Here is a 23,115-nt window from a genome sequence, read left to right as displayed (position 1 = left end):
ATAATTTGGGCGTTTCATGATTAGCTGCGCCGTACTACGACCTTCTGACGAGGGTCGCCGTCACTGGCGGACCGCCCGTACCCAACATGTCGGTGGGGGATCGTTGTCGCGATAAAAGATGTATATGGGCAAGCAGATCGAACCGTCGGGACTCTGTTTGGGGGGCTCGTCTTGAGGTCTCAGCAAGAACAGAGCAATGCAGAAATCTCCAACAAATCCTAGAGTACAAGTTAACAAGATAGCAGAATGGCAACACATTTTGGTGTCCACTAATGTTAATTTCAGAGAGATACCCTGATTTTAATTTGAGACAGATAACAAAAGGGTGGCATGCATGATCGTTTTTCGAGAAGTTAATTTGAGGCAGGTAACAAAAGGGAGGCATGCACGATCGTTTTCGTGAGTAGTTTACCATCCACTGGCCTCGTGGCCCAAGTAGCAAAATATGCAATGTGATACGTTTGCATGTGTTGTAGCATTAAAAAACCGTAGGATTAGAAATCTGCAGTGTTAGAATCGATGTTTTAGGCCTTGGTAGCCCGCAGGATCATCAACAGCATGTCTGGTTCTGATATGACTATTTAATCCATTCGAAGCACCCGATGCAAATTTTCTCTTGAAATCGCTGACGGATGGGTCTTGAAACCAACTTCTACTTGAGCTTCCCACACTAAGTTTACCTGAATCGCAGAGGCCACTGACACTGAAACTAGGACCGGTTACAGGTGTACTCCCTTCAGTAGGCTCTTCCTCCTTAACCATATGAATTTGAGGCAGACCCATCCCAAAATCGTTTCCTTCAGCAAACTGAAAAATGAACGTGCTCTTACTACCAAGAGGTGTATATTCAGATGCTACTGAGAAATGAACGTGCTCTTACTTTCCAACTTCCAGTGATACCAACACGAGAAGAAGGTTCAACTAATAATGAATCTCACTCTACCAACACGAGAGGGTTATACCTTAGAGCCACATTGAGATTTTTGACACAAATCCATCAATAGTGATTTTTGACACAAATCCATCAATAGTGTCTAGTGAGGATGTCCCACCACCAATCATGCTCCTATAGATACTGCAACTATTCCAGATAAAACACAACTCGGAGCCTGAACAAGCAACGAGAAACCTGGTACGAACAATACCGAGAGATCAGATTACAAATTACAATCCTGCAGATACAATCAAATGCTATCACGATCAGGGGCGGATCCAGTAAAGGACATAGATGTATACATTGCCCAAAAAAATCAAAGTTAGTAGGCATAATACTATATGTATAATACACTTGTAATTAGATCAGATCCACAGACAAATAGCATAAGGTAGGGGACGAAGAGAAAGTGTATGCGTACCTGATGTGTGCTCGTCGCCGGCGAAGGCCCCGAAAAGCACCTGGCCAAGGGCCCGACGATGACCTGGGCGTGGGGGGCGGCGGCGGCCGCCCACTCGTCGCCACGAGAGAGATCGCGCGAGAGAGAGAGCGCACGCGGGGGAACGGGGGAACCGAGAGAGAGAAAGATCGCGTAGGCTGGCGGACGCGAGAACAAAATGCACGATCGTAGGAGCGTGCTAGACAGATTAAGGGCATGTTTGATTCCCATAAGTCAATTGACTTATTAAATTAGGTGACTGAAAACTAGTGACTTATAAGTCATGTCTGTTTGATTGTAGATAACTTATAAACTGTGGGCCTCACATGAAAAATGGTGGCTTATAAGTTTTAAGCAGGGGTGAACTAACTTAAAACTTATAAGCAGGGGTGACTTATAAGTTGGTGGTGTTTGGCAAAATCAGTCACTTATTTCACTTTTTAATTTATAAGTGGGTGACTTATTTGGAACCAAACAGACCCTAAGGCAACAGACGAATGGAAAAACAGTCTCACATGTAGAAAAGTTGAATACCTAAAAATGTTGAATCAACAAGATATAAAAATCGACGCAATTCAGAAAATATCGGATCAATAATTTTGGTGAAAGTGTAAACTCGGTAACTAAAAATAATATTACTCCTTTCGTCATGTAATTCAATATAGCGCACATTTGAAATTTGTTCTAAAATATAGAGATCCAGGAAACAAAAAAGTACTCCCTCCGTCCTAAATTATACGTCATTCTAAGAATCTTGAAAAGTCAAACTATTGATCAAATTTATATGATAAGATAATAACATTTATGGTGCCAATTAAGTACCATTAGATTCTTTATTAATTATATTTTCATAGTATACTTATTTGATATCATAAATATTTATAATTTTTTCTATAACTTTGGTCAAACTTGAAATGCTTTGACTCTCTTCTTAGAATGTCTTATAATTTGAAATGAAGGGAGTAATGTTTACTAAATAGAAATACTTGATTTAGTACTTGTCATATTTTTGTATAAGAGATTGAGAGTTTATCCTTTAGTCAGGAGGAATAGAATCAGATTTCAATAAATTAAGAGGTTAAGTGAGGGGTACATGCCTCAGAATGGCTAGAATACACTGTATTTCAATAAATTAAAATAATGTTTAATAAAACTTTTTTTCACCTGCTTTGTTTGCGTTTTCGTTCTCCTGTCAAGAAACTTTATCATCCGGTATTTACTAGGTCTACTCGTGCTATCTAGATAAATAATTCTTATGTGTAAGAATGCATCTAGCTCGTTGAAACAAGTATACTACAGTATTTCAGTAAAGGAGTTACGATGCTAAAAGTAACAGAATTTGAACCATTCATCCCCGAAGATCATCATCAAAGACTTCATCAAAGTTCAAAAGGCAAAAATCCCTAGAAAAAGCAAGTGGTTTTGCGGCCGGCCTTCCGTATTCGACGTGCTCTTCTCTTTTTCTTTATATAATAACGAAGAACAAAAAGAAGCCGCATATAGGAATAGGAAAGCGTGAAGGGATGCTCGTGGGCGCGTGGCCACCGACCAAGCACATGGTGGCCAAGACCGTCACGTTGCGTGCCTTGAAAGCTGCGCCATGCCGTGCCGTGCCGTGCCGCGGAGAATTCACGGAAGGCACCGACGCGAACGCGACGTCCGGCACGGCACGGACCTGGATCTGACCATTTCGTTCGATCCGTTCATATCGCGAACAAGTGAAGACAGAAGAGTAGAAGACCATCTCAGCTGGTGAAATAGAAATACTTGCACGTTGTAGCGATAGCGTGTTGGTTTTAGCCAGAGCTTATCAGCCAGTCAACAGTATTTTTTTCTCACAACAAATCAGCACCAGCCGCACTTATAAGTCCAGAAACCAACCCACGGAGCATCTCGTGGGTCCTCTGATACCTGTACCAAACCGCTGCCTGGCCCACCCAGGGACCTCTTGCCGCCGCTGCTCATAAAGTCATAATAATCGAGGCGTGTGGTCAAGGCGCATAGTCGCCTGCCCGTCCTCTTCTGTAAAGGTACGGGTGGGCGTTGCTGTTGATTACTTGCACTCGTACTGTTGCTCCATGACTCACTGGGTCCTGCTCGATCATGTCATGGTTTGCTCAAAACCAAGCCGTAGAATCCTGCGAGTTTGCCAACCCAGAGTCGCACCCTAGTCGATGGAGAACGGATTGGTAGAACCGCATCCAGGGAACAGGGTCATTCTACAACTTTTTACAAAGTTTGGTGGATGTCGAATGTGGATGTTCTGCGCTTCTTTTCTGCACGCCCGTGGACTCAGGTTATGCTTTGACAGCTGCCTGTCTAAAAGGGTCATTCTACTGATCTGGATGTCTCTGTAATGTACGGTAGTGCAGCATACATCTGTACAAGCTGAGCGTAAATTTATTTGAATCCCAAATGGTTCACGAGGTCAAAAAGGAGAAAACATAACTGACAACTTTGTTGTTAGCCGAGTCATGGAGAAGCAATTGTGGAGCCAAACCCCTATGTAGAGCCAATACGACAACACAGCCCTTAGGGTGGTGAAACAGATGATAATTAATTACATAAGCACGGGAAACCAGGTGATAATTACATAAGCTGCAGAAAACAGATGGCATTCTGAACTCGCTTCAAGGCAAACAAGTTCAAGGGCACAACAACAAATCTCGCGCCAATCAATGAATCAATCAATCGGTGAGAAAAATGGGGATTTTATTTCCGCAAACCCATTATTTGCACAGACTACATCTTAACCAAAGGGCACGCGAAACACCAACTACTTCCGCGATACTGGCCACAGTTCACATGCTAATATGTACAGCATTCTTCCAGGAAGAGGGCTCAGAAGCCACTTGATAATGATAATAATCCACCTTCACACTTAATACTCTGCACATGAAAGGTAATAGAGAATAAGGTCAGTCCAATATTGCAGCACCGTGCTGTTGATTAGAAAGCACCAAGCAGGTGTCTACAGCTAGTTTTTTGGTTAAAGCAGAATGACATGTTTGGTGTATTTCTTATATGCTGGGACACTGATTTATATGTTTGCAGAATCCAAGGGAATTGATGAACTATATGGAGAAAAAATTGCAAAGCTATGTTCCAAACATGAAAATACAGTTATGAATGCTTTCTGTCATGACAAATGAGAAACTTCCAACTGCTGGTAGAAGCTCATACAACCCAACCTGAATCATTCATATTGCTTGTTTCCCTCTCATAGGAATGTCAGCTTTGTATCTATTTTGCATTTTTTTCTTAAAAAAGGGATATTCAACTTTGTCTTAAAAAAGGGATATTAAACCTTATTATTATGATCAATGTACACAGAACAGCTTCCTGTGGAGGCTGCAGGTGCACCAATGCTAAAAAACTGTGACGTTATAACATCACAGGTAGTGAAAACTCACCCTATGTTTTGCTAACCGATTCAGCAGCTGCTGACAACGGCTGACGATCTTCCAAGAATGTTTGTGCTGAAGGAAGAGAAGAAAGGCTCATTCTGGCAGCTCCCTTGTCTTGCTGATCTTCTGTCTCTTTACTGTCTGAAATACCTGATGTTCTCCCCCTAGAAGGTATAGAAAAACTGCGGGCTATAGAACCAGGTGGTGGAGTTGGTAAAGGTGAAGCAGTACTTGGCAGCGTTGGTCTTGCCCTAAAATGATCTTGAACTTTGGGTGCCAAAGATGCAGGATTTGGTACCAATGGGGCAGAGTGGGCAACTAAAATGGGAAATGTTGTATTTTTTGATGCATTAACAGGTGGTCGAGGAAGCTCATGAAGTTCCTTGATCTTCGGTGAGGAAATGGGTGGTGGCGAGTTGCCAGGGGATACTCTCATGTGCACTGGCTGATGTGCAGAGCTATGCCTGGGTGCTGCAGAAATAACATCAATGTTCTCTGTTGACCGTGGTCTGGAAGCTATTGGGCCAGAAAATGACCCTCTTTTCACTTTTTTGTTGTCAGATGTCTTCAAGTCATAATAGCCAGGTAAAGCCAGATCACCCACTGGGAGTACTTTCCTTGTTTCTGCTGTATTGGTGTTGCTCTCTTTCAGCACGGACTGTACATTAGACAATCTTGTAGGACTAGGTAGTTTATTGTCTGCAGATGGGTGGAGTGGAGATGAATGGAAGGCACCTTTGCTCTCGAGAGGTCCAGAAGTAGGATTTCCTGATGCTATCTGAGAAGTAGCTCGAACGTCATTTGGAGTAGGCAAAACATAAGTATTTAACTTCCTTGTCGCAGAACGCCGCAAATCTTTTATTCTCTCTTCTGTATTGAGCTTTTTCTCAGGAAAAAGTGGTGCTGACTGACTTACGATTCTTTGTCTTTCATGTGGAACAGAAGAATACTCTTCTTTGCTTCTGTTAAAAAATTCCTGCAGAAATCATAAAGTCGGATAAGAAACGGTCAATGGTAATAAAAAAAAAAGTTAAAATACATACTTGAGTCAGCTTCATTTTGAACCTTCCCATTTACCATTATCCATGAGCTAAGGATGATTGACTAATAAATAACTAAGTCTAATGCTGTGCTCACGACATTTGTCATAAACATATACAGCATAAAATGATAAGATATAACATTACTAGACTAGAACAACTGAGGATCATGTTGGCAGGGTCATTGTTGGCATTGCACATCAAGCAGTGTTCCAGAATATTGTTCAGTAGGATATTTGACCACAATTTAATAACAAGCTATGTTAGTACCTCTGTATGATTCCTAGAAGAGTTGTCAGATTCCTCAGCTTCCTTATTTTCACCATAATCAAAAGACAACTCTCCATCATGACTGTCATTGTAATCGTCATCATTATCATCCTCAACAAGGTAATCCTCTTCCTCAAGTGCGCTGAACTGATGATCAATGTGTTGCTGCTCAGCAGCGAGCCTAACATGTGGCTCTACAGCCTCAAGGGACTTGACCCCTTTTCTGAACAAATTTAGCTGGTTCACATGATACAATTATGTTTCACCAAATTAGTTTCCAGACAGGTTGCCTAAAGGAAAGGAGAGAATTTATAAGTGACCAGATGTGCACCTGTGCAGCATGATGGCGAGCAGCCTGTGTGAAAAGACTTCGGAACTGTCCTTGCTTCAATGACTTCAACCGGAATAGAAAAAGAGTTGCTTCCTCTTGATAATCTTCCTGAGCTTGTTTCAATTGCTCTGATGCTCCATTATCACCTTTAGCATTCTTAGACCTTCCCTTTCCTTTCTGTGCATTTAGCATGAATTCGTACAATTCTCTGAAAGGAGTATTGGAACTTCAAAGTTCACGTCAACAAAACAAAAAAAAAAAATGGGTGAGTTCTGTACAAATACCATACCTTTTTTCATCACATTGGCGCTTCATTTCCTGCAACGGGAAATACTCTACTAATCACACATAGTTGTCTGATGGGCATAGAACTAAAACTCTTAAAAGAGAGAGAACTTTTAACTCAAGAAATAAAGGCATCAACCAGCAGCATACAGAAATAAACTGGATGCAAATTAGAAATTTGATTGTGCCTACAAAGCAAGGCCATGTTTGCTTGGCATGCCTTTTGATAAACCTAGGTACTGTAGTCTGTAAGTATACGGGAAAAGTATGAGCCTATTTGTAAATATAAAACAGTATTACATTTGTCAAAGATTATTTTATAGTCCAGGGACAATGGTACAGATATGAGCATTTGACCACATAAAGCACATATCAATACATGGTTTTGCAAGTAAACATCGCCCAAACTACTAACTTTCTCCATTCCTGAGTAAACAGGGAGCTCATTTCTATTATATACTTAGAAGGCCACAGGCAGGATGAAAAGGTGCTGAAAATAGCAAACTTGATAAAGTGCACAGACCCAAACAATAAGAAAAAGAAAATATAAGCCTGCACATAACACCTAGAAGCACCAGCATGAGAGATCGTACCTCCACAGTTTGAAGCTCATTAAGAAGTGACAGCGATGGAGTGGTGATGGTATTAAGAACATGCACACGCTACAAAAAAGGTAGTTGTATGAACCAGCAGCAGAAGATTATAGTATATCAATTAGCAAGTTAAACAAATAAGCAATTAGAAACTTACATAACTATCTACAAGTTTCCGAAGTTCAAATTGTGATTTCCCAAGCAACAGCAAAACTTTATCTGGGAGATAAGTTATATGTAAGAAATAAACAGAAAATTGAGCAGCAATTAAAAGTTAGAAGACATGTTCAGGAAACATTAGGAGACCTATTTCACATTTTTGTTATATCTCTTTGTCTTTTTTTTTCTTAATAAGACAGTCTAGTGACCAGAAGTGAAGATGTCTAGTGCAATTTTATTTTTGGTTAACTCACTCTCATCCTCCTTGAAGAGCCTAACGGCAGATCCAAGACCATGAGGTTATTTAACTAAGTTTTGTAACATGGCATTTTTTTTCCTTTTTGTGACAAACAATCACAAGAGGATTAACAGTATCATCCAAACCCAAATGCCTTTTCTAGAGTAATTGCACCACTTTACAAAAGGACTGGAAATTTGTAAAAGAGACTCCAAAACTTATATAGACATGAGACCCCATACAGGCATTGGTATAAGACTTTCTGAATATTAAGTTAATAGCTTTGAAACCCTCAGGATAATGAGTTTAATGACAATAAAAAAAGGGCAGACCTAGTGCCGGAGGCTCCCACATGAGTGGGGTCTGGGAAAGGGAAAAACCGAGGCAAGCCTTCCCCCCGCAAAATCTGCGGAGAGGCTGCTTCAAACCCGCGACCTGGTGACTCAGTGAGACAGCTCTCACCGCTGCACCAGGCCTGCCCTTCTAATGAGTTTAATGACAATAATCTATCATAATCTAGAATAAGCATTATAATGATGCACATGCATTGCCATCAATTACCAAAACAAGCATGTTCACAAAGAAAAAAAACAAGACAGGACATAATTACCATTTATTCCATCCTTATTTGGTGTAACTCTTTTAAGCAAACAAGTTCCCATTTCTTGAAGTGCTTCAGAGAACTCTGCATATAACGCCATCTATACGTTAATATTTCACAAATACAAATGAAGTGAGGTTACACAAACACAATATCAGCTAGGTGAAATTAAGGTGTTTAAGATTTGCATTTCCTGCTTGATTAAGTAAATCATTAGGAGAAATATGTTCTAAATACGTTCAGCGTGATCTTTAGAGAGATGGGCGATTGCTATTTTATATTAAAAAAACAACGTGCAAACCTAAGTAATAAACATAAAAGAAAACATAGCCAATAACTAATATTTCCATGAAATGCCATTGGACATATATAAGGGGAAAAATGGACTTAATTAAGGGTCTCGGGAAGATGGGGGGCTTTAGACAGGAAAATTACCATATGCACTATTTGCAATTGCTGCAGCAACAGAAAGCAAGTTATCGTAACAGCTCCTCATATCTGTCATATCCTGTCAAAGAAAGCAACAATTCAAAACAAAACTAGCAGGAAGCAGACCCAGAACTTGAACCAAGAGAAGTTTTAACATCATCCATTATGGTATTCTGATGAAGCTATACAGCTGGTAAACAGCAGGACTAGGTTATCACTGCTTTTTGTTTTTAAGACACCCACACAAAATAGTTCAATTTTGAACAATTGAAGACTTCTGGACAAACTGATTGGGAATGGGGCACCCATTTGTCAGATCCAACTAGATTAGACAAGGTCCCAATTGGGCAAAATGCCACTTTCATTTACTGTAAGGAGTTCAGAAGTATCACGAGTTCTGCAGCTGCCCCACTACACTAGTGCATAAAGACCTGCCAAATGCATAAATGCATCTCCCACCAAAGCGACACCACACACAAGCATCGATGCATGATAATCACTCGATTACCACCTCATTGAACAGGAGAAAATGCATCCCAATGAAAACCAAAGCAAACATGACTCCGCCAAGTAACCACAGAAGTTGAGCTGAAATCACGCCACTAGCAGATCAAAGGAAATTCTCTCTCAAGACTATGCTAAACCAAATGTGAGCGGACGATTCCCACCGCACCAGGAAACAACCCCAAAGCAAAGCTCATTCCTCCCCGTGGAATCCCAACGACGTCCAACCGTGTGTTGTGAAATTGAGCACAGATCCGGACACTAGAATTTCTTATGCAATCCCCACGGCGACGATGCTCCACACTCTCACACACCAACAACCGAACTACGAACCGGCCATCAAAACCAATCGCGCGGAATCCATCAACCCGCGATGGCTGCTGCGGAAAACCAGAGCTCCCCCGCGAGATCTCCACACCCTCAACAGACTGACCCACCCACCCGGCTCGCTCGCTCGCCCACGAAGCGAAAGGGAGAGGCAAGGTCCACACACCTGGTCAGCCGCGAGGAGCTCGTCCGCCGCCGTGGCGGCGGCGGCGGTGGAGTGGCCCCGGCAGCGGTCCCGGTCCCGGTCCACCCGCTGCTCGTGGCGCTGCAGCGCGAAGCCCCGCAGCTTCCGCAGCGACGACTCCATGTCCTCGCCCCGCGAACCCGAGTCAGGGCGGGCGCCGGATCGAGCCCCAGATCGCCCGCGGCCGGGCGGCGATGTGCTCGCGGAAACCCTAGCGGCGCTAGTAGCCCCGCACGCACACTCCCACTGACGAGCGGGAGAGAGGGAGCGAGTGGGGAAATGGAGAGTTCTTTTTTCCTCCTTTTCGGAGCTCGAGTGCGGCGGGTGCTGCTGCGCTGGTGCGCGCTTTCTTTACTTCTTCCTCCCGCGGCCCGCGCACTGTTTTAATGTGCCCTTAATTAATTAATGGTAGTATTTTTTATTTAAAAGAAAATCTAGATGATCTTTTTCTCGGTTGCTTGCCTCGAATGAAGCTTTGGTCGCTGCTCCGGTCTTTGTTTGGTCAAACGGAGCCGTCGGCGTTGCTTATGCTAATAATATGCTTTGTGCTAGTCTACTACTACTAGTGCTTCACACAATGCTATATTTTCTTCGGAGCACAGAGGTTGTTGTTGCCCCCAGCTACTAAAATTAAAGAGGTGTATCGGGAGAATATTGCATAGAGGGTTCGGATACTAATAAAAAAATAAATTACATAATCTGTCAGTACTTGACGAGACAATTTTTTTAAGCCTAACTAATCTATCATTAGCATATGTTTACTGTAGCAAACATTGTCAGATTATAGACTAATTAGGCTTAAAAGATTCGTCTCGTAAATTAGTCGCAAACTATACAATTAGTTTCATAATTAGTCTATATTTAATACTCCATACATGTGTTTGATGGAACAGCGACTAAAATTTAGGAGGGACAACCAAACACCCTCTTAATGCCTTTGTTCTCTTATCTTGCCTTTGCTCTCTTATCTTTTTTTATATCCTTTTTCCTAACAGAGACTATCCTATTCTTCTTTGGCTTTGCAACAAATCGGTCCGCTCAAAGATGGGAGTGTTTGCGGAAAGCAGAGAAGAATGGGACGCAAATATCGCATGGGCATGTATGACCCATCTTTTCGTTCAACGACATCCGATGCCAATCAGCGGCGTCCTCGTCTCACGGGTTGTGGCTGTTTGGGTGGGCGTTGTTTAGGATTAGGAAAAGAAGACGGGACGCGTTCGGTGACGAGGACGTGCCATTATTATACCGCTACGACTACACTGATTGATGCTTACCGGCACAGGATCCGTGCCCAATTAAGCACACGGTCTTTTGACCGGACCATAATTTGGGCGTTTCATGATTAGCTGCGCCGTACTACGACCTTCTGACGAGGGTCGCCGTCACTGGCGGACCGCCCGTACCCAACATGTCGGTGGGGGATCGTTGTCGCGATAAAAGATGTATATGGGCAAGCAGATCGAACCGTCGGGACTCTGTTTGGGGGGCTCGTCTTGAGGTCTCAGCAAGAACAGAGCAATGCAGAAATCTCCAACAAATCCTAGAGTACAAGTTAACAAGATAGCAGAATGGCAACACATTTTGGTGTCCACTAATGTTAATTTCAGAGAGATACCCTGATTTTAATTTGAGACAGATAACAAAAGGGTGGCATGCATGATCGTTTTTCGAGAAGTTAATTTGAGGCAGGTAACAAAAGGGAGGCATGCACGATCGTTTTCGTGAGTAGTTTACCATCCACTGGCCTCGTGGCCCAAGTAGCAAAATATGCAATGTGATACGTTTGCATGTGTTGTAGCATTAAAAAACCGTAGGATTAGAAATCTGCAGTGTTAGAATCGATGTGCAAAACTGTAGTTTAAGATAGAGAAAAGAGAGATATGAGCTTACTTATAGAACTCCTAAAAGACTACAGTTTTAGCAATACCATAATTTTCAAAACTACAAAGTTTATTGCTTCTAAACAGTTCATGTTACTCCAAAAGATACTTTGCATTCAATAAGGGCCTTAACAGGCACCCTGTTCGCTTGAGCGTTAAGCCGTACTTTTTCAACCAACAAACAGTATTTTTCTCTCACACCAAATCAGTCAACAGTACTTTCAGTCATGGCTTATTAGCCAAACAAGCAGTGAACAGGGCGAAGATAATTTGGCCGTGTGTAGAAATCATAGAAAAGCAAATGGACTTGAAACTAGAAAGAATGCAGCATATATCGACTAACGGAATAAATCACACCATGGCAGATCTACAAAATTAGGGCCTGTTTGTTTCCCATGGACTAAAGCATTTTAGACTAAAATTTGCACTTTAGTTGGACTAAACAGCCAAACACTTGGACTAAAAGTGGACTAAAATCCTTTAGTCCTTTAGTCCACAAAACTGGACTAAAATGGACTAAAAGTTGTTGGGGTCACCCATGCCTCTCATTTATTGCCCTCTCTCTCCACTTTAGTTCATTTTAGTTCAAGGAACTAAACACCACTTTAGTCCACTTTTAGTTCATGAACTAAAGTGGATTAAAACTTTTAGTCCATGGACTAGAGAACCAAACAGAGCCTTAGCTCGCTTGGAGTCTGGGGTCCGGCCAATTTGCCTGCACCTTATGAATACTACAGTTCTCTGGCTAGAGAGCGAAAGCCGAGGAAAGGAAAACAGAAAGGCTTGTCCACCAATCAGGCAGCTGCTGCCATTGGTACTGCCCTGTAGCAGGCCCGCTTTGCTGCCCGCACAATGTCATCGACCTGCAAGCAAGCACAGCCGTATGATCTGTTAGCCACGGCAACAACAAAATCAATGGGGCCTAAAGTAATACAAATTGCAGCAAATCAGAGAATTTTGCAATACATGCACATAAGCTTTCATGCAGACATGTTTAAAAAGTAAAGTATAGCATTGTAGCAAAAAAAAATATTTCGCTTTCCATGAGCAACCCAAAAAATGCTTCTCAATTATCTCCCGTATGAGTCATTCCACTACCAAACAAGATCCGGACCCAATTCTTACTAGTCTTAGCATCAAGCATTACAGCCAAGCAGCCAACCAATAATAGCGACGTTATGCTGTGTGACCACTTTGACCACAATGGCTACCTGGTAGGCACAACTAGACAGACAAAGAAACCACCCAACTCCTAAACATGGCAGGACAATCCTTCAGGCATATCCGGGTGGCGGATAACAGCTACACAAAGTGTGCAAAAATGCAGGTGCTGACAACAGTATCTGATTTGTGATTTAGAGTGGCCGTATGCAACCCAAGTTATGGTAAAATGTCATGCACATTTGATGGTTCCAAAGGAAACATTTTTTTATGACTACTACTGACCATACAACAACAACAACAACAACAACAAAGCCTTTAAGTCCCAAACAAGTTGGGGTAGGCTAGAGTTGAAACCCAGCAGACTACTACTGACCATCTTTTACACAATTAGCCACTGGTGGAATTTCTAAGGATTGGACATACAATTCATAAATGAAGTTAAATAAATAACTAGATGAAACCAGGGATACAGGATACGAAATGTTATCATAAATAGCATAAGAAGCATGGAAGAGGGAGCAGTCTTGAGCAGTGTATACAAGAGCTAATAGAAAAATCTAGGATGGAAGGCAAAGAAGAGGACCTGTGGAACAGCCATTCTCTCAAGGTTGGCAGCATAGGGCATAGGTACATCAGCTCCAGCGATCCTCTCAACTGGTGCATCAAGGTACTCAAAGCTTTCTTCTACAACAGACATGCTGCAACAAACATGTGTTAGAATACTAGATACCACACACAAATGTGTGAGAGGGTAAGGGTTAGAGAGAACCATATCTCGGCACCAATCCCATGTTGGGGGAACCCTTCTTCAACAGTCACCAATCGGTTGGTTTTCCTCACAGATGCATTAATAGCAGCTCTGTCAAGTGGTCTGATCGATCGAAGGTTGATCACCTGTAACAAATATGAACCAAAAGTAAGGTACTACAGATGGCATATGGAGAAAACTAGATGGCTATACTGAACAAGTGAAACTATAACATCTACAAAAGGAATTACCTCAGCACTGATTCCTTCCTTGGACAGTATCTCTGCAGCCTGAAGACAAACTGAGCATGAGAATGCACCAAAATAACAGCCCACTATGACGAAAAATGAAGATAGACAAGTGACATAAGCACTACTAAAACCATCAGTCACCTAAATATCCCTCTTAGAACAAAAATCAAGAGTACAATTTTCAAACAGACAACTTTGTAGATCAGTTTAATGAGTAACAAAAGTGCATTGATGCAGTACATCCAAATTCCTACAGAAGTAAACATATAATGGGAAACACATGCTAATTATTTGTCAACCTATAGGGTAATGATTAATAAATAATGGACTAATAATTAATCCTCCTTTACATTGTTTACAAAGTACATCATGACATACCTGGAGAGCATAGCCAACCATCTTGGAGAACGCAGTAATGGTAACATCTTTACCCTCACGTTCTATCTACAGAAAGACGAGGGCCACGGTAAAGTGCACATAATATCAAGTATAATGCGGAAATGGAAATGGGGGGAACCCATTTTGAAAGCATTCTTCCGTATATAATATATAATATATATACCTACAAGTCTGTATCTGATCTCTACACCCAAGGTGGTTCATCAATAGGAACTCCACTCAAAACCGTCCCAAGGTAAACTTGTGGAAATAGTCCTACCTAAACTAACCTCCTTCCCATACACCCATATGCACCCAAGACACAACATACCTTAGCTTTGCCAATTGGTAGGCAAAAACTAGAATCAAGCACTTCAGCAGAAACTGGGAAAGATTCTCCATAACTGCAAGTGGTACGATAGCATCTCAGCAAAATGATAGGTAGCTAGCAAAATGATTCAACAAGATCAGACTGACGTACAGCAATTCATTTTCCAGGAAAATAACAGGATCAGGATCCCTAATAGCAGCTTTGAGCAAGCCTCGGGCATCTTCTGAAGAGTATGGTGTGAGAACCTTAAGTCCTGGAACATGTGCATACCAAGCTGCATAACACTGCATACAATTGAGTTAGTAAATTCATGATAGTACAGTTATAATCTCATAATCAAGGTGCTAGCAAAAAGATGTATGAAAACAGGTACTATGTAATCATTAAAGCTCATGATCATAATGAAACAATTACAAAACAACTGCTCAGCTCCCTACAGTATAGACATGGTACAGTAACTCGCTGCACAATTTTTTGTAATTGCGCTAAAAACTTATCAGTTTATTTTACACCTTTAAGTTACAGAAGTGCTGCAAACAGGTTCACAGAGCATCAAAGGATTGACATCTTGACAGTGGCAAGTATAACTAATACAAACAAGCACAGAAAAGGATGGCAAAAACATAAAAATGAAAAATTAGGAAGTAAAAGGATGATAATCAGACACATAAGTACATAACTACATGAGCAATTCCGTCTGACAAACCTGTGAGTGTTGAGCACCAACTCCAGCAGCAGCTCCATTTGGTCCTCTAAAAACAATAGGAACAGATATCTGACCAGCTGACATATAGTTTGACTTGGCAGCTGAATTGATGATATGATCAATAGCCTGAAGATGCAGTAATGCAGTATAGATTACTCAGTTTTTTTCACAAAATATGGAACATTGAATTCGGTGGATGACATTAATGGGAAAAAAATCAGTATAGAAACTACTACTTGTCTCAGTCACATGAATTAAGCATGCACAAACGGTTGCCTTTTGACAGTAATTCAGGGAAAATAAGCATGAGGAATTGATGCAAGCAGCAATTGATAAAATTTCTCGATAATTATGGATCATTTGCAATCAATGTGGGAGAAAAAGTATGGTTTTGTTAGGGAGCACTTGCAAATTTGGAACTACTTTGAACCATTACTGCAAGCTTACCACTAGAAAATGGCAAAAATGCCACCAGAACTATCATTTGAGTGGCATTCTTGCAAAGACTAAAATCAGTAGCAAATTGGCCAATGTGTATTGCAAAGACTACACAAAATTTAGATAGCTAAGAATTCTAAAGACAGGTGTATTGCATAGCAACCACGGACCATTATAGTACTCAGACGTCCAGGGTATACTTTAAGACAAGCAAGTAAAAATCTTTTAATTCGTTACCAATATCAAAATCTGACCTGCATCGAGAAATTAAATGTCATAAATTCTATAATAGGCCGAAGACCATGATAAGCTGCACCAACACCAATGCCAGTAAAGCCAGCCTGAGGGTACAAAGAGAAAGCAGTAAGTGTGTGCCTGTGTGATCATGTTTACGCAGCCTGAAAGCAATGGTTTCAGGATTTTAATAGTGCACCTCTGTGATAGGTGTGTCAAGAACCCTATCAGGACCATACTTGTCAAGCAAGCCCTTAGAAATCTGCAACAGGACACCGATGAATATTATAAAATGGTAGGATTTAAGAGTGTTACGTTACCGACAGATAAAAGCAAACGCATTAATCCTTAGAAATTTTACAAACCTTGTATGCACCTTGATACTCTCCAACCTACATAAATGAGGAATATGAATTATATAAAAAAGACACTAAACAGGGAAAAAGGACCAGCAGCAAGAAAATTTTCAGGCGATACCTCTTCTCCCATCAGAAAAACGGAAGGATCAGCAGACATCTCTTCATCCAGTGCAGAGTTCAACGCATCACGGACAGTCATCTGAACATGTAGAATAATAATGTATATGACTTGCCACATAAAGATGTAGAAACTACAATATTGGAATAAAACACTAGCGGGTGCTGGCATAGGGACGAAATAAAACTACAGCATGGAAATAAAACACTAGCGGGTGCTGGCATAGGGACGAAGTAAAAAGAAGAAACAAAGCATAAAATGCATAACAAAATGTAGCTAAATGTAATAATTTGATCAGACATCAAATGAACCCCATGTACAATTTTAACATTTAGAAACTACCAAGCGCGCTTCATCTATATAGAAGGCACAAAGAATTGCAAAACCAGGACTTGGTTTTTCCCACATATAGCTTATCAGGATTCAGGAATCTCACACAAAAAGCTACTTCGACGAATATATTCTAGTAGCATTTCTCAACTAACATGCACCGCACAAAACCGAAGTGTATCCCACTAAGATGTAAGCCATAAATTAAAGCATTAAACCATTCCCTTGGCCCATAAACCACTGCCATAACAAAGCGACCGACCCATCACCAGACTATGAACAATTCGCTTCATGGGATCAAGACAACTACTGCAATAACTAAACTCGCAACCACACGTCTCCACCGCTTAAACCACCTACCCCCAGTCTACATTCTAGCCGCCGGTCGACAAACAAGACAACACAATTACGATTTGCATGACGTCTAATACCAACACAACCTCCTCGCCTCCACGGTTAAAATGAAAAGGTAGGTTTCGGTCAAGCGGCGCCTCACCTCCTTCGCCGCAGCGGAGTAGCCCCTCGCCACCTCAGCCGCAGCCGCTGGGCGGAGCCTTCGCAAAACTTGTCCCAGCATCTGCGAACAGAGACCCAAAAAAAAAACAATAACACCGTTACAGATCGAACCTCGCGAGGCGATCAGAAACCCACGGCGGTAAGACTGGTTCGGCACTCACGGGACCGGATCCAAACTGCCTCCTCGCGGCGCCCAGCATCCTCCTCCTCCTCCTCGACCGGACGGCGCGGTGGATGGAGGAATTCGACGCGGGCCTGGAGATGGAGGCGGCGATAGAAGCGGGATGGAAAGGAGGGAGGAGGAGACGCCCTGCCGGGATGGGAGAATGGCAGGCAGGGAGGAGGAAGGTGGGCCGTAGGGGGATTGGTTCGTTGGCCTTGGCGAAGGAAAGCGTGGATTTGTCTCCTGGCTGCGTGAGATTTTTATTTGCGCGCTTTTTCCGCGTGGTGTGATTTTACTGAGAGCGTCAGCAATGCCATTCGCAAGTTGGCCCACGTAAATAATATGGTTAACTTTTTTATTTAGACACTGAAATTTGGCTAAAACTGGCTCCGGCTGAATTGTTGTGAGAGAAAAACACTGTTCTGGCTAAAAAAAGAAGCCGAACAAACCATTTTTAAGACAAGCTCAAGACAAGCGAACGGAGCCTTAGGGTGCGTTTGGTAGGTTCAGTTTCTTATGTGAATGATGGAGCTAGAGCCGTTTTAGAAAATATTTGACAAAAATAGCTCTATAGACAGTTTTATAATGATTTGTATTGATTTTGTGAGGAGCATCCAAGAGAAGCCACTTAGTAAGATAATAATCGCGTCCTCAACAGTGTGGCAACATCGTCGGCTGACATTACAATCGGCACGTTCGTTAGTTGGTTTTTGGGCTGGCTGGTGCTGGTTTATTGTGAGAGAAAAACACTGTTGGCTGACTGATAAGCCCTGACTGAACGTGTTCAACGTGCATAAGAGATGTTGCTAAAAAAAACTAACTCGCTAGCGAGAAAGGGATCGATAGGCTCGCTCGCTTCCAAAAAGCTCACGGTGTCTGCTCTCCCTAACTCGTGTAGTACAAGCTTTATTTATTTATTTTGTACTATTTGCCGGCACCACTTAAGCAAACAATTTCTTAGTCCCACTTGAGACGCACTAAGACAAATTGGTATATATAAAGCGTAATTACCTCTGGTACAAAGACCAAAGAATGTCTTTCTCAATGCTACTAGTACTACTGCTGCATGGATGCATGTGCATCTAGAGAGGGAGAAAGATACCACGTCTTGTATTTATATTATAGGAGTTGAATAAGTAATAATTACGCCTTGTATATTAGGACGTAGAGGAAGTATTATGAAATATTCGTGGTAGGGCAGCCGTCAGCCCGTCACTACAATTCTATACATCAAGGATTCCACCGTCCACCTCAAATTAACTGCCATTTTAGATTCTACACACTATTGGGCCGTCGCAGCGCCCATTTTCTAGCATCAAATCAAAGTGCATGCCACTCCACAGATGAGCCGTAGCAACTATCGCTCCTGATTCAAACTCAGGTTGCCAAATCTGTTTGACATGGTATTCCGGGACCATTCTTGCGCTGGACTTGCCTTAAACCTGATTATCTGATGCTTAACGCATCATTATACGTTACCAGGAAAAGTACGGGCAACGGGGCAAGAGAGAGGGGAAAACACTTAATAAAATCCCTAGTAGGCCTCTCTTTGAGGGGCAGCTGGGGCATCTCTGGTTATGCCGCCGCCGCTGACTTCGTCGTCTTCGTCTGACAAGTTGGTAACGCCGGTAACGCAGCTTGAGGACGACAACTGCGGCGCCGAGAACATCAACGGCTGCTGTCCCTGTCCTCCCACGTCTTCCCGGTGCTGCTGCTGCGGTGGCGCAGCGGAGGCGCGGTGTCCCAGAGTTTTGCTGTTGGCGTCCCGGTTCGGCCTGTTGTTCTTCAGGAAGACCCGGCACACGACCCACTCTCCCGGATCAGCAACGCAACCCTGCAGTTCGGGGGCAAATGTAAGCGATCTGTAAGGCAAAACATCGCGATCGAGGTTGCAAAGCGGATCAAAGTTACTTCGAACGGAGGCTAGATTCTCATATCTGCATGATCTGAAACATTAATTGCATTGTGTTGTATTCCATTTAGTAGTCGATGTTAAGCTGTCACAGTCTCAAGTTGCCCCAAGACGGGGAACTTTCTGGTTTTAGACTCAGTGAGTGAGTGTACAAATGCTACTGACTAACTGACGTCGATCTTTCACTTCTTTTGCAATGAGCCATAGTTACAGGCTTACAGCAGTAAATTGGGAGTGGTATGTGCTCCTCCCAATTGGGAGTATTTGCGGCAGAGAATGAAGTCGGCGACTCTGTAAAATTTCACAGCAAAGACTGAGAAAGACTGAAGCCTAATGGTTGAAATTATGGTGGGAATTCTTACCTGGCTCGCATTCTTCTTCCTCTGCTCGGCCACGCCGCGGGGCACGGCGAGCCGGTACTCGTGCATGATCCAGCCGGTCCGCGAGGACGACGGTGGCGTCTCACTGCGGTGGAAGGCGAGCGCCGTCTTGACGCCCACGAGCAGCTGCCTCTTGCCGCCGCCGCCGCCGCACTGCAGGAACACCGGCTTCTCCTTCCCCGTGGCCTTCCAGTACCCGCTCCCAGCTCTCCTCCTGCGGCTGCCACGCCCGGTCGCCGGCGCTCGCCGCAGGCTAAAGAAGTAGCCCTCCCCTTCGTTTGCCCCTGCGTAGTTTAGTTACACCAAATAATCAGGAAAACTCGGTATCGATAAGCTTCCATTTACGCTAATCTGAAGGTGTTCGTGGTTGTGCCGCAGCAGCGCAGCTGCAGCCTGCAAGCGAGGCGGCTCAAATGAAGAGAGCATGCGTGCGCACGCACCAGGGAGGTCCCATGGATCGAGCCTGGCGACGTCGTGGACGACGGGGATGACGGCGGCCGGCAGCGGGCGAGCCAGGGCCTGCCGGCGGAGGTACAGCATTACCAGCTCCTCGTCGGTGGGGTGAAACCGGAACCCCGGCGGCAGCTGCGTGGGCGCCTGCGCAGGCCTCTCCATTGCACTGCAGAGCCTCTCTGCTCAGGGCTCACAGCCGAGCCGGACTCTGCTCTGCTGCAGCTTGGCTGGCTGTGCACAGTAGCAAGCACCGAAGCAGAGCAGGACAGTCTAGCTGGAGCTTGGAGAGGGAGCGAGCGCGAGAGAGAGAAGAGGAGGAGAGATTTGTGATGAGTGGAGTGGAGAAGAAAAGGCGAGGAATTTATAGGATCCGATGTGGCGTGGAGCGGACTCCATCCTGCATCTACTTCTTTTGCTTAAATAGTATGATTCCGTCTCCAATTTGACATGATCCCGTCCCAATCCGAAACAAATCTTCTCTAAATCTCTTCTCCATTGCTGTCAATTTCAAGATGGAGTAATGATAATTGCAAACTAGAGAGAGGGAAAACAAAAAAAAAACGTAGGAAAAGGAGGAGTGCTAATTTAACTCAAGCAATCTAACCTCTTTCTTATATTTAGATACAAATGAACCCATTTATTTGTCTTCCTTCATATGCTCGCTTTCATTTATCTAAGCCTAGATTCCAAAATTTAGTAAGTGCTGCTGCTTTTTGTTATGCTATATTGGTTGAGGAGAAATGATGTGTGAAAGGGGGCCGTGACGCATAAGAGGAGGGGTAAATTAGGTAACTTAAAATTTTAACTCTAAATTATGGTATCTTTTTTTACCCTTAACAAAAATTTATGCAAAAGATAAAATATCTAAATATGCAACTATAATTTTACTAGTATGTTGCTATCTCTACCGTAAAAGGAGTTATGCAACCTAGGTTCTAATCCTATCAACTAGTCTGTCACTAAGCTAGAAAAGTAAAGCACACATCAAGATTGCAATATAAATGCGGAAGCTAAAATGTAAGGTAAAGATATGCAAACTCCCGTCGATGACTCCGGTATTTTTACCGAGGTATCGAGAAACGCGCAAGCTTCCCCTTGTCCTCGTTGGAGCCCCTCGCAAAGAATCCCTCGTAAGGGGCAAGCTCCTGATCGGGTAACTCCATGGATAGCCTCGGGTCTTCCCCACGTGCAAGTGGGTCTCCGACGTGCCTTCCGGTAAGCCTGTCCCGGATCCTCTCTGTCGTCTTCATTATCAAGCTTCCGGCCAAAACGTCGTGAGCCTTGTTTCCTCCGGTACACGGTGGCGACCACACCACAAACGCGGTTGGTGTAATCTCGCAAGAGTACAAGCCCCTCTGATGTACAACTATGATGCACGCAAGCACCGAGTGATAAGGGGTGTGCAAACCTCACTAAACACTAGACCTAAACTTATAGCAAGAGCATAAGCGGTGGCGGTTGTACCGACGGCTTCAAGATTTGCAACTTTATTAGTTAGCTCATCACAATGTTTGCACATGGTTTTTATTTTAGCAAGCAAACTTTTATAAGTATCTTGTCAGCTAGTTCACTTTTCTTTTATTTTTTATTTTTCTTTATAAGTTACTCATTATTGATTGTGCGTGCATTTGTTGTTGCACTAGCCTCAAGTTGCTCAATTTTAATAGATAGTTTAATATTGAGATTAGCAAATGTCTCAAATTGTTCCAGCAAAGTTTTATATGCTTCTTGTAAACTATCTAGCTTTTCTTGCAATATTTTTAGCTTCTTTTGTTGGCTAGTGCAAGCCTTAGTATATTTAAGATTTTCTTGCACATGTTCATTAAGAGAAGGTATTTCATCATTACTATCACTCTCGCTACAGAATGAACATTCGTTACCTCGTGCCATAAGGCACACACGAGAAGAACTTGATGATGAGTGCCTGTGGCTTCACCTCTTGTGATGGTCATCTTCTTCACTTGAAGCATCATCCCATGACCTTATTGATGTGAGGGCTTTCTCTTTGCACGCCTTCTTCTTTATCTTGGATGTGGGCTTGTTTGGATAAACTTTCACAAAGTGTCTCAACTCGTCACATCCATAGCATCCTTTCTTTCTTTACTTATTTCTTTGATTGGTGAAGATGAGATCTTGAATTTGGATGAATACACCCTTGATATTAAGCTTTTGGATTATCTTCTCCCCTTATTGATAGGTTTGATTGATTCTTCATCAAGGTTGAAGGTGAAGGAGGAAGATTGATCATCATCACTTGAATCTTCATCATCATCATCATCATCATCATCATCATCATCATCATCATCTTCTTCTTCTTCTTCTTCTTCTTCTTCTTCTTCTTCTTCTTCTTCTTCTTCTTCTTCTTCTTCTTCTTCTTCATCATCATCATCATCATCATCTTCTTCTTCTTCTTCACTTGAGGAGCTTGACCTTGAGCTTATCTTAACTTGCTTACTCTTTTATCTTCTTTTTCTCACTACATGCGAGAGCGTTGCCTTTGCTTGATGATGAGGCTTCTTCTTGACCCATCTTCTATGACATTTCAAATGCCACTATCTTGCCAATGACTATGGGTGGGGTCAAGGTACTCAAGTCCTCCATGTTGTGAAGGATGGTGATGATGCTTGCATATTTCTTTTATGGTAGCACGGAGATGATCTTTCTCACGATGTCCGCATCATCTAGCTTCGTTAATCCTATTAAATGGAGCTCATTGATAATTAGATTCAAATGAGAATACATATCACGAACAAGCTCATTATCATTCATTTTAAAGGAATCATAATTTTGTTTAGCTAGACAGTGTTTTTTCTCATGGACATTAGTTGTGCCGTTATGAAGCTTTTGGACTTTTAACCAAATTTCATGTGCCGTATTTAAAGTGAACACTTAGTTAAACGCATCCATGCTAAAAGATTCAAACAAGCAATTTTTAGCTCTAGCATTGAAATGAATTTCTTTTTCTTCACTCTTTGTGGGTTTATCAGGATTTTTAATGGGTTTCATCCCATCA

The 23,115-nt window shown here is 42.6% G+C and overlaps 3 protein-coding genes and 1 long non-coding RNA gene across 5 annotated transcripts; all 4 read right to left on the bottom strand.

Moving 5' to 3' along the window:
- Positions 1-536: 536 nt before the first annotated feature.
- LOC136552097 (uncharacterized) lies at positions 537-1,566 on the bottom strand. Its single transcript, XR_010782756.1, has 3 exons — positions 1,356-1,566; positions 963-1,129; positions 537-807 (listed from the first exon to the last, which is right to left on the bottom strand). It is a non-coding gene; the product is annotated as an uncharacterized lncRNA (long non-coding RNA).
- A 2,245-nt stretch (positions 1,567-3,811) lies between these two features.
- LOC136549996 (uncharacterized protein At2g33490-like) lies at positions 3,812-10,197 on the bottom strand. The gene is made up of 10 exons (XM_066541427.1): positions 9,724-10,197; positions 8,733-8,805; positions 8,307-8,381; positions 7,457-7,518; positions 7,300-7,368; positions 6,711-6,739; positions 6,422-6,629; positions 6,091-6,327; positions 4,787-5,756; positions 3,812-4,262 (listed from the first exon to the last, which is right to left on the bottom strand). The coding sequence occupies exons 1-9, from the start codon at positions 9,862-9,864 to the stop codon at positions 4,788-4,790; spliced, it is 1,863 nt and encodes a 620-aa protein (XP_066397524.1). The 5' UTR covers positions 9,865-10,197; the 3' UTR covers positions 3,812-4,262; position 4,787.
- A 1,707-nt stretch (positions 10,198-11,904) lies between these two features.
- On the bottom strand, positions 11,905-17,587 carry LOC136549993 (pyruvate dehydrogenase E1 component subunit beta-2, mitochondrial). The gene is made up of 14 exons (XM_066541424.1): positions 17,356-17,587; positions 17,175-17,255; positions 16,349-16,429; positions 16,237-16,263; positions 16,071-16,133; positions 15,892-15,978; positions 15,200-15,325; positions 14,644-14,777; positions 14,494-14,566; positions 14,163-14,228; positions 13,785-13,823; positions 13,555-13,679; positions 13,369-13,483; positions 11,905-12,484 (listed from the first exon to the last, which is right to left on the bottom strand). The coding sequence occupies exons 1-14, from the start codon at positions 17,392-17,394 to the stop codon at positions 12,416-12,418; spliced, it is 1,125 nt and encodes a 374-aa protein (XP_066397521.1). The 5' UTR covers positions 17,395-17,587; the 3' UTR covers positions 11,905-12,415.
- An 869-nt stretch (positions 17,588-18,456) lies between these two features.
- On the bottom strand, positions 18,457-20,438 carry LOC136549995 (NAC domain-containing protein 83-like). 2 transcript variants are annotated; one of them, XM_066541425.1, is made up of 4 exons: positions 20,090-20,438; positions 19,632-19,933; positions 19,489-19,560; positions 18,457-19,191 (listed from the first exon to the last, which is right to left on the bottom strand). In XM_066541425.1, the coding sequence occupies exons 1-4, from the start codon at positions 20,262-20,264 to the stop codon at positions 18,892-18,894; spliced, it is 849 nt and encodes a 282-aa protein (XP_066397522.1). In that variant the 5' UTR covers positions 20,265-20,438; the 3' UTR covers positions 18,457-18,891. The 2 variants fall into 2 exon arrangements, with proteins under 2 accessions (XP_066397522.1, XP_066397523.1); XM_066541426.1 differs by lacking the exon at positions 19,489-19,560.
- Between the last annotated feature and the right edge of the window lie 2,677 nt (positions 20,439-23,115).

The sequence above is a fragment of the Miscanthus floridulus genome, chromosome 4, assembly GCF_019320115.1.
Source record: "Miscanthus floridulus cultivar M001 chromosome 4, ASM1932011v1, whole genome shotgun sequence".
NCBI classification, from domain to species: Eukaryota; Viridiplantae; Streptophyta; class Magnoliopsida; order Poales; family Poaceae; genus Miscanthus; species Miscanthus floridulus.
Note: the sequence above shows the minus strand (reverse complement) of the source record. Positions and strands in the feature narration are given on the sequence as shown.

Coding starts and splice junctions, on each gene's coding strand:
- LOC136549996 (XM_066541427.1), bottom strand. CDS start 9,864: ATGGAGTCGTCGCTGCGGAAGCTGCGGGGCTTCGCGCTGCAGCGCCAC. Junction 8,382..8,732: donor AATTGCAAATAGTGCATATG/GTAATTTTCCTG, acceptor CGTTATATGCAG/AGTTCTCTGAAGCACTTCAA. Junction 6,328..6,421: donor CTCGCCATCATGCTGCACAG/GTGCACATCTGG, acceptor CATGTGAACCAG/CTAAATTTGTTCAGAAAAGG.
- LOC136549993 (XM_066541424.1), bottom strand. CDS start 17,394: ATGCTGGGCGCCGCGAGGAGGCAGTTTGGATCCGGTCCC. Junction 14,229..14,493: donor TACCAATTGGCAAAGCTAAG/GTATGTTGTGTC, acceptor GTCTTTCTGTAG/ATAGAACGTGAGGGTAAAGA. Junction 13,680..13,784: donor AGGAAGGAATCAGTGCTGAG/GTAATTCCTTTT, acceptor TATTTGTTACAG/GTGATCAACCTTCGATCGAT.
- LOC136549995 (XM_066541425.1), bottom strand. CDS start 20,264: ATGGAGAGGCCTGCGCAGGCGCCCACGCAGCTGCCGCCGGGGTTCCGG. Junction 19,561..19,631: donor GGAAGAAGAATGCGAGCCAG/GTAAGAATTCCC, acceptor GAAATTTTACAG/AGTCGCCGACTTCATTCTCT. Junction 19,192..19,488: donor ACCACTCCCAATTTACTGCT/GTAAGCCTGTAA, acceptor CCCGAACTGCAG/GGTTGCGTTGCTGATCCGGG.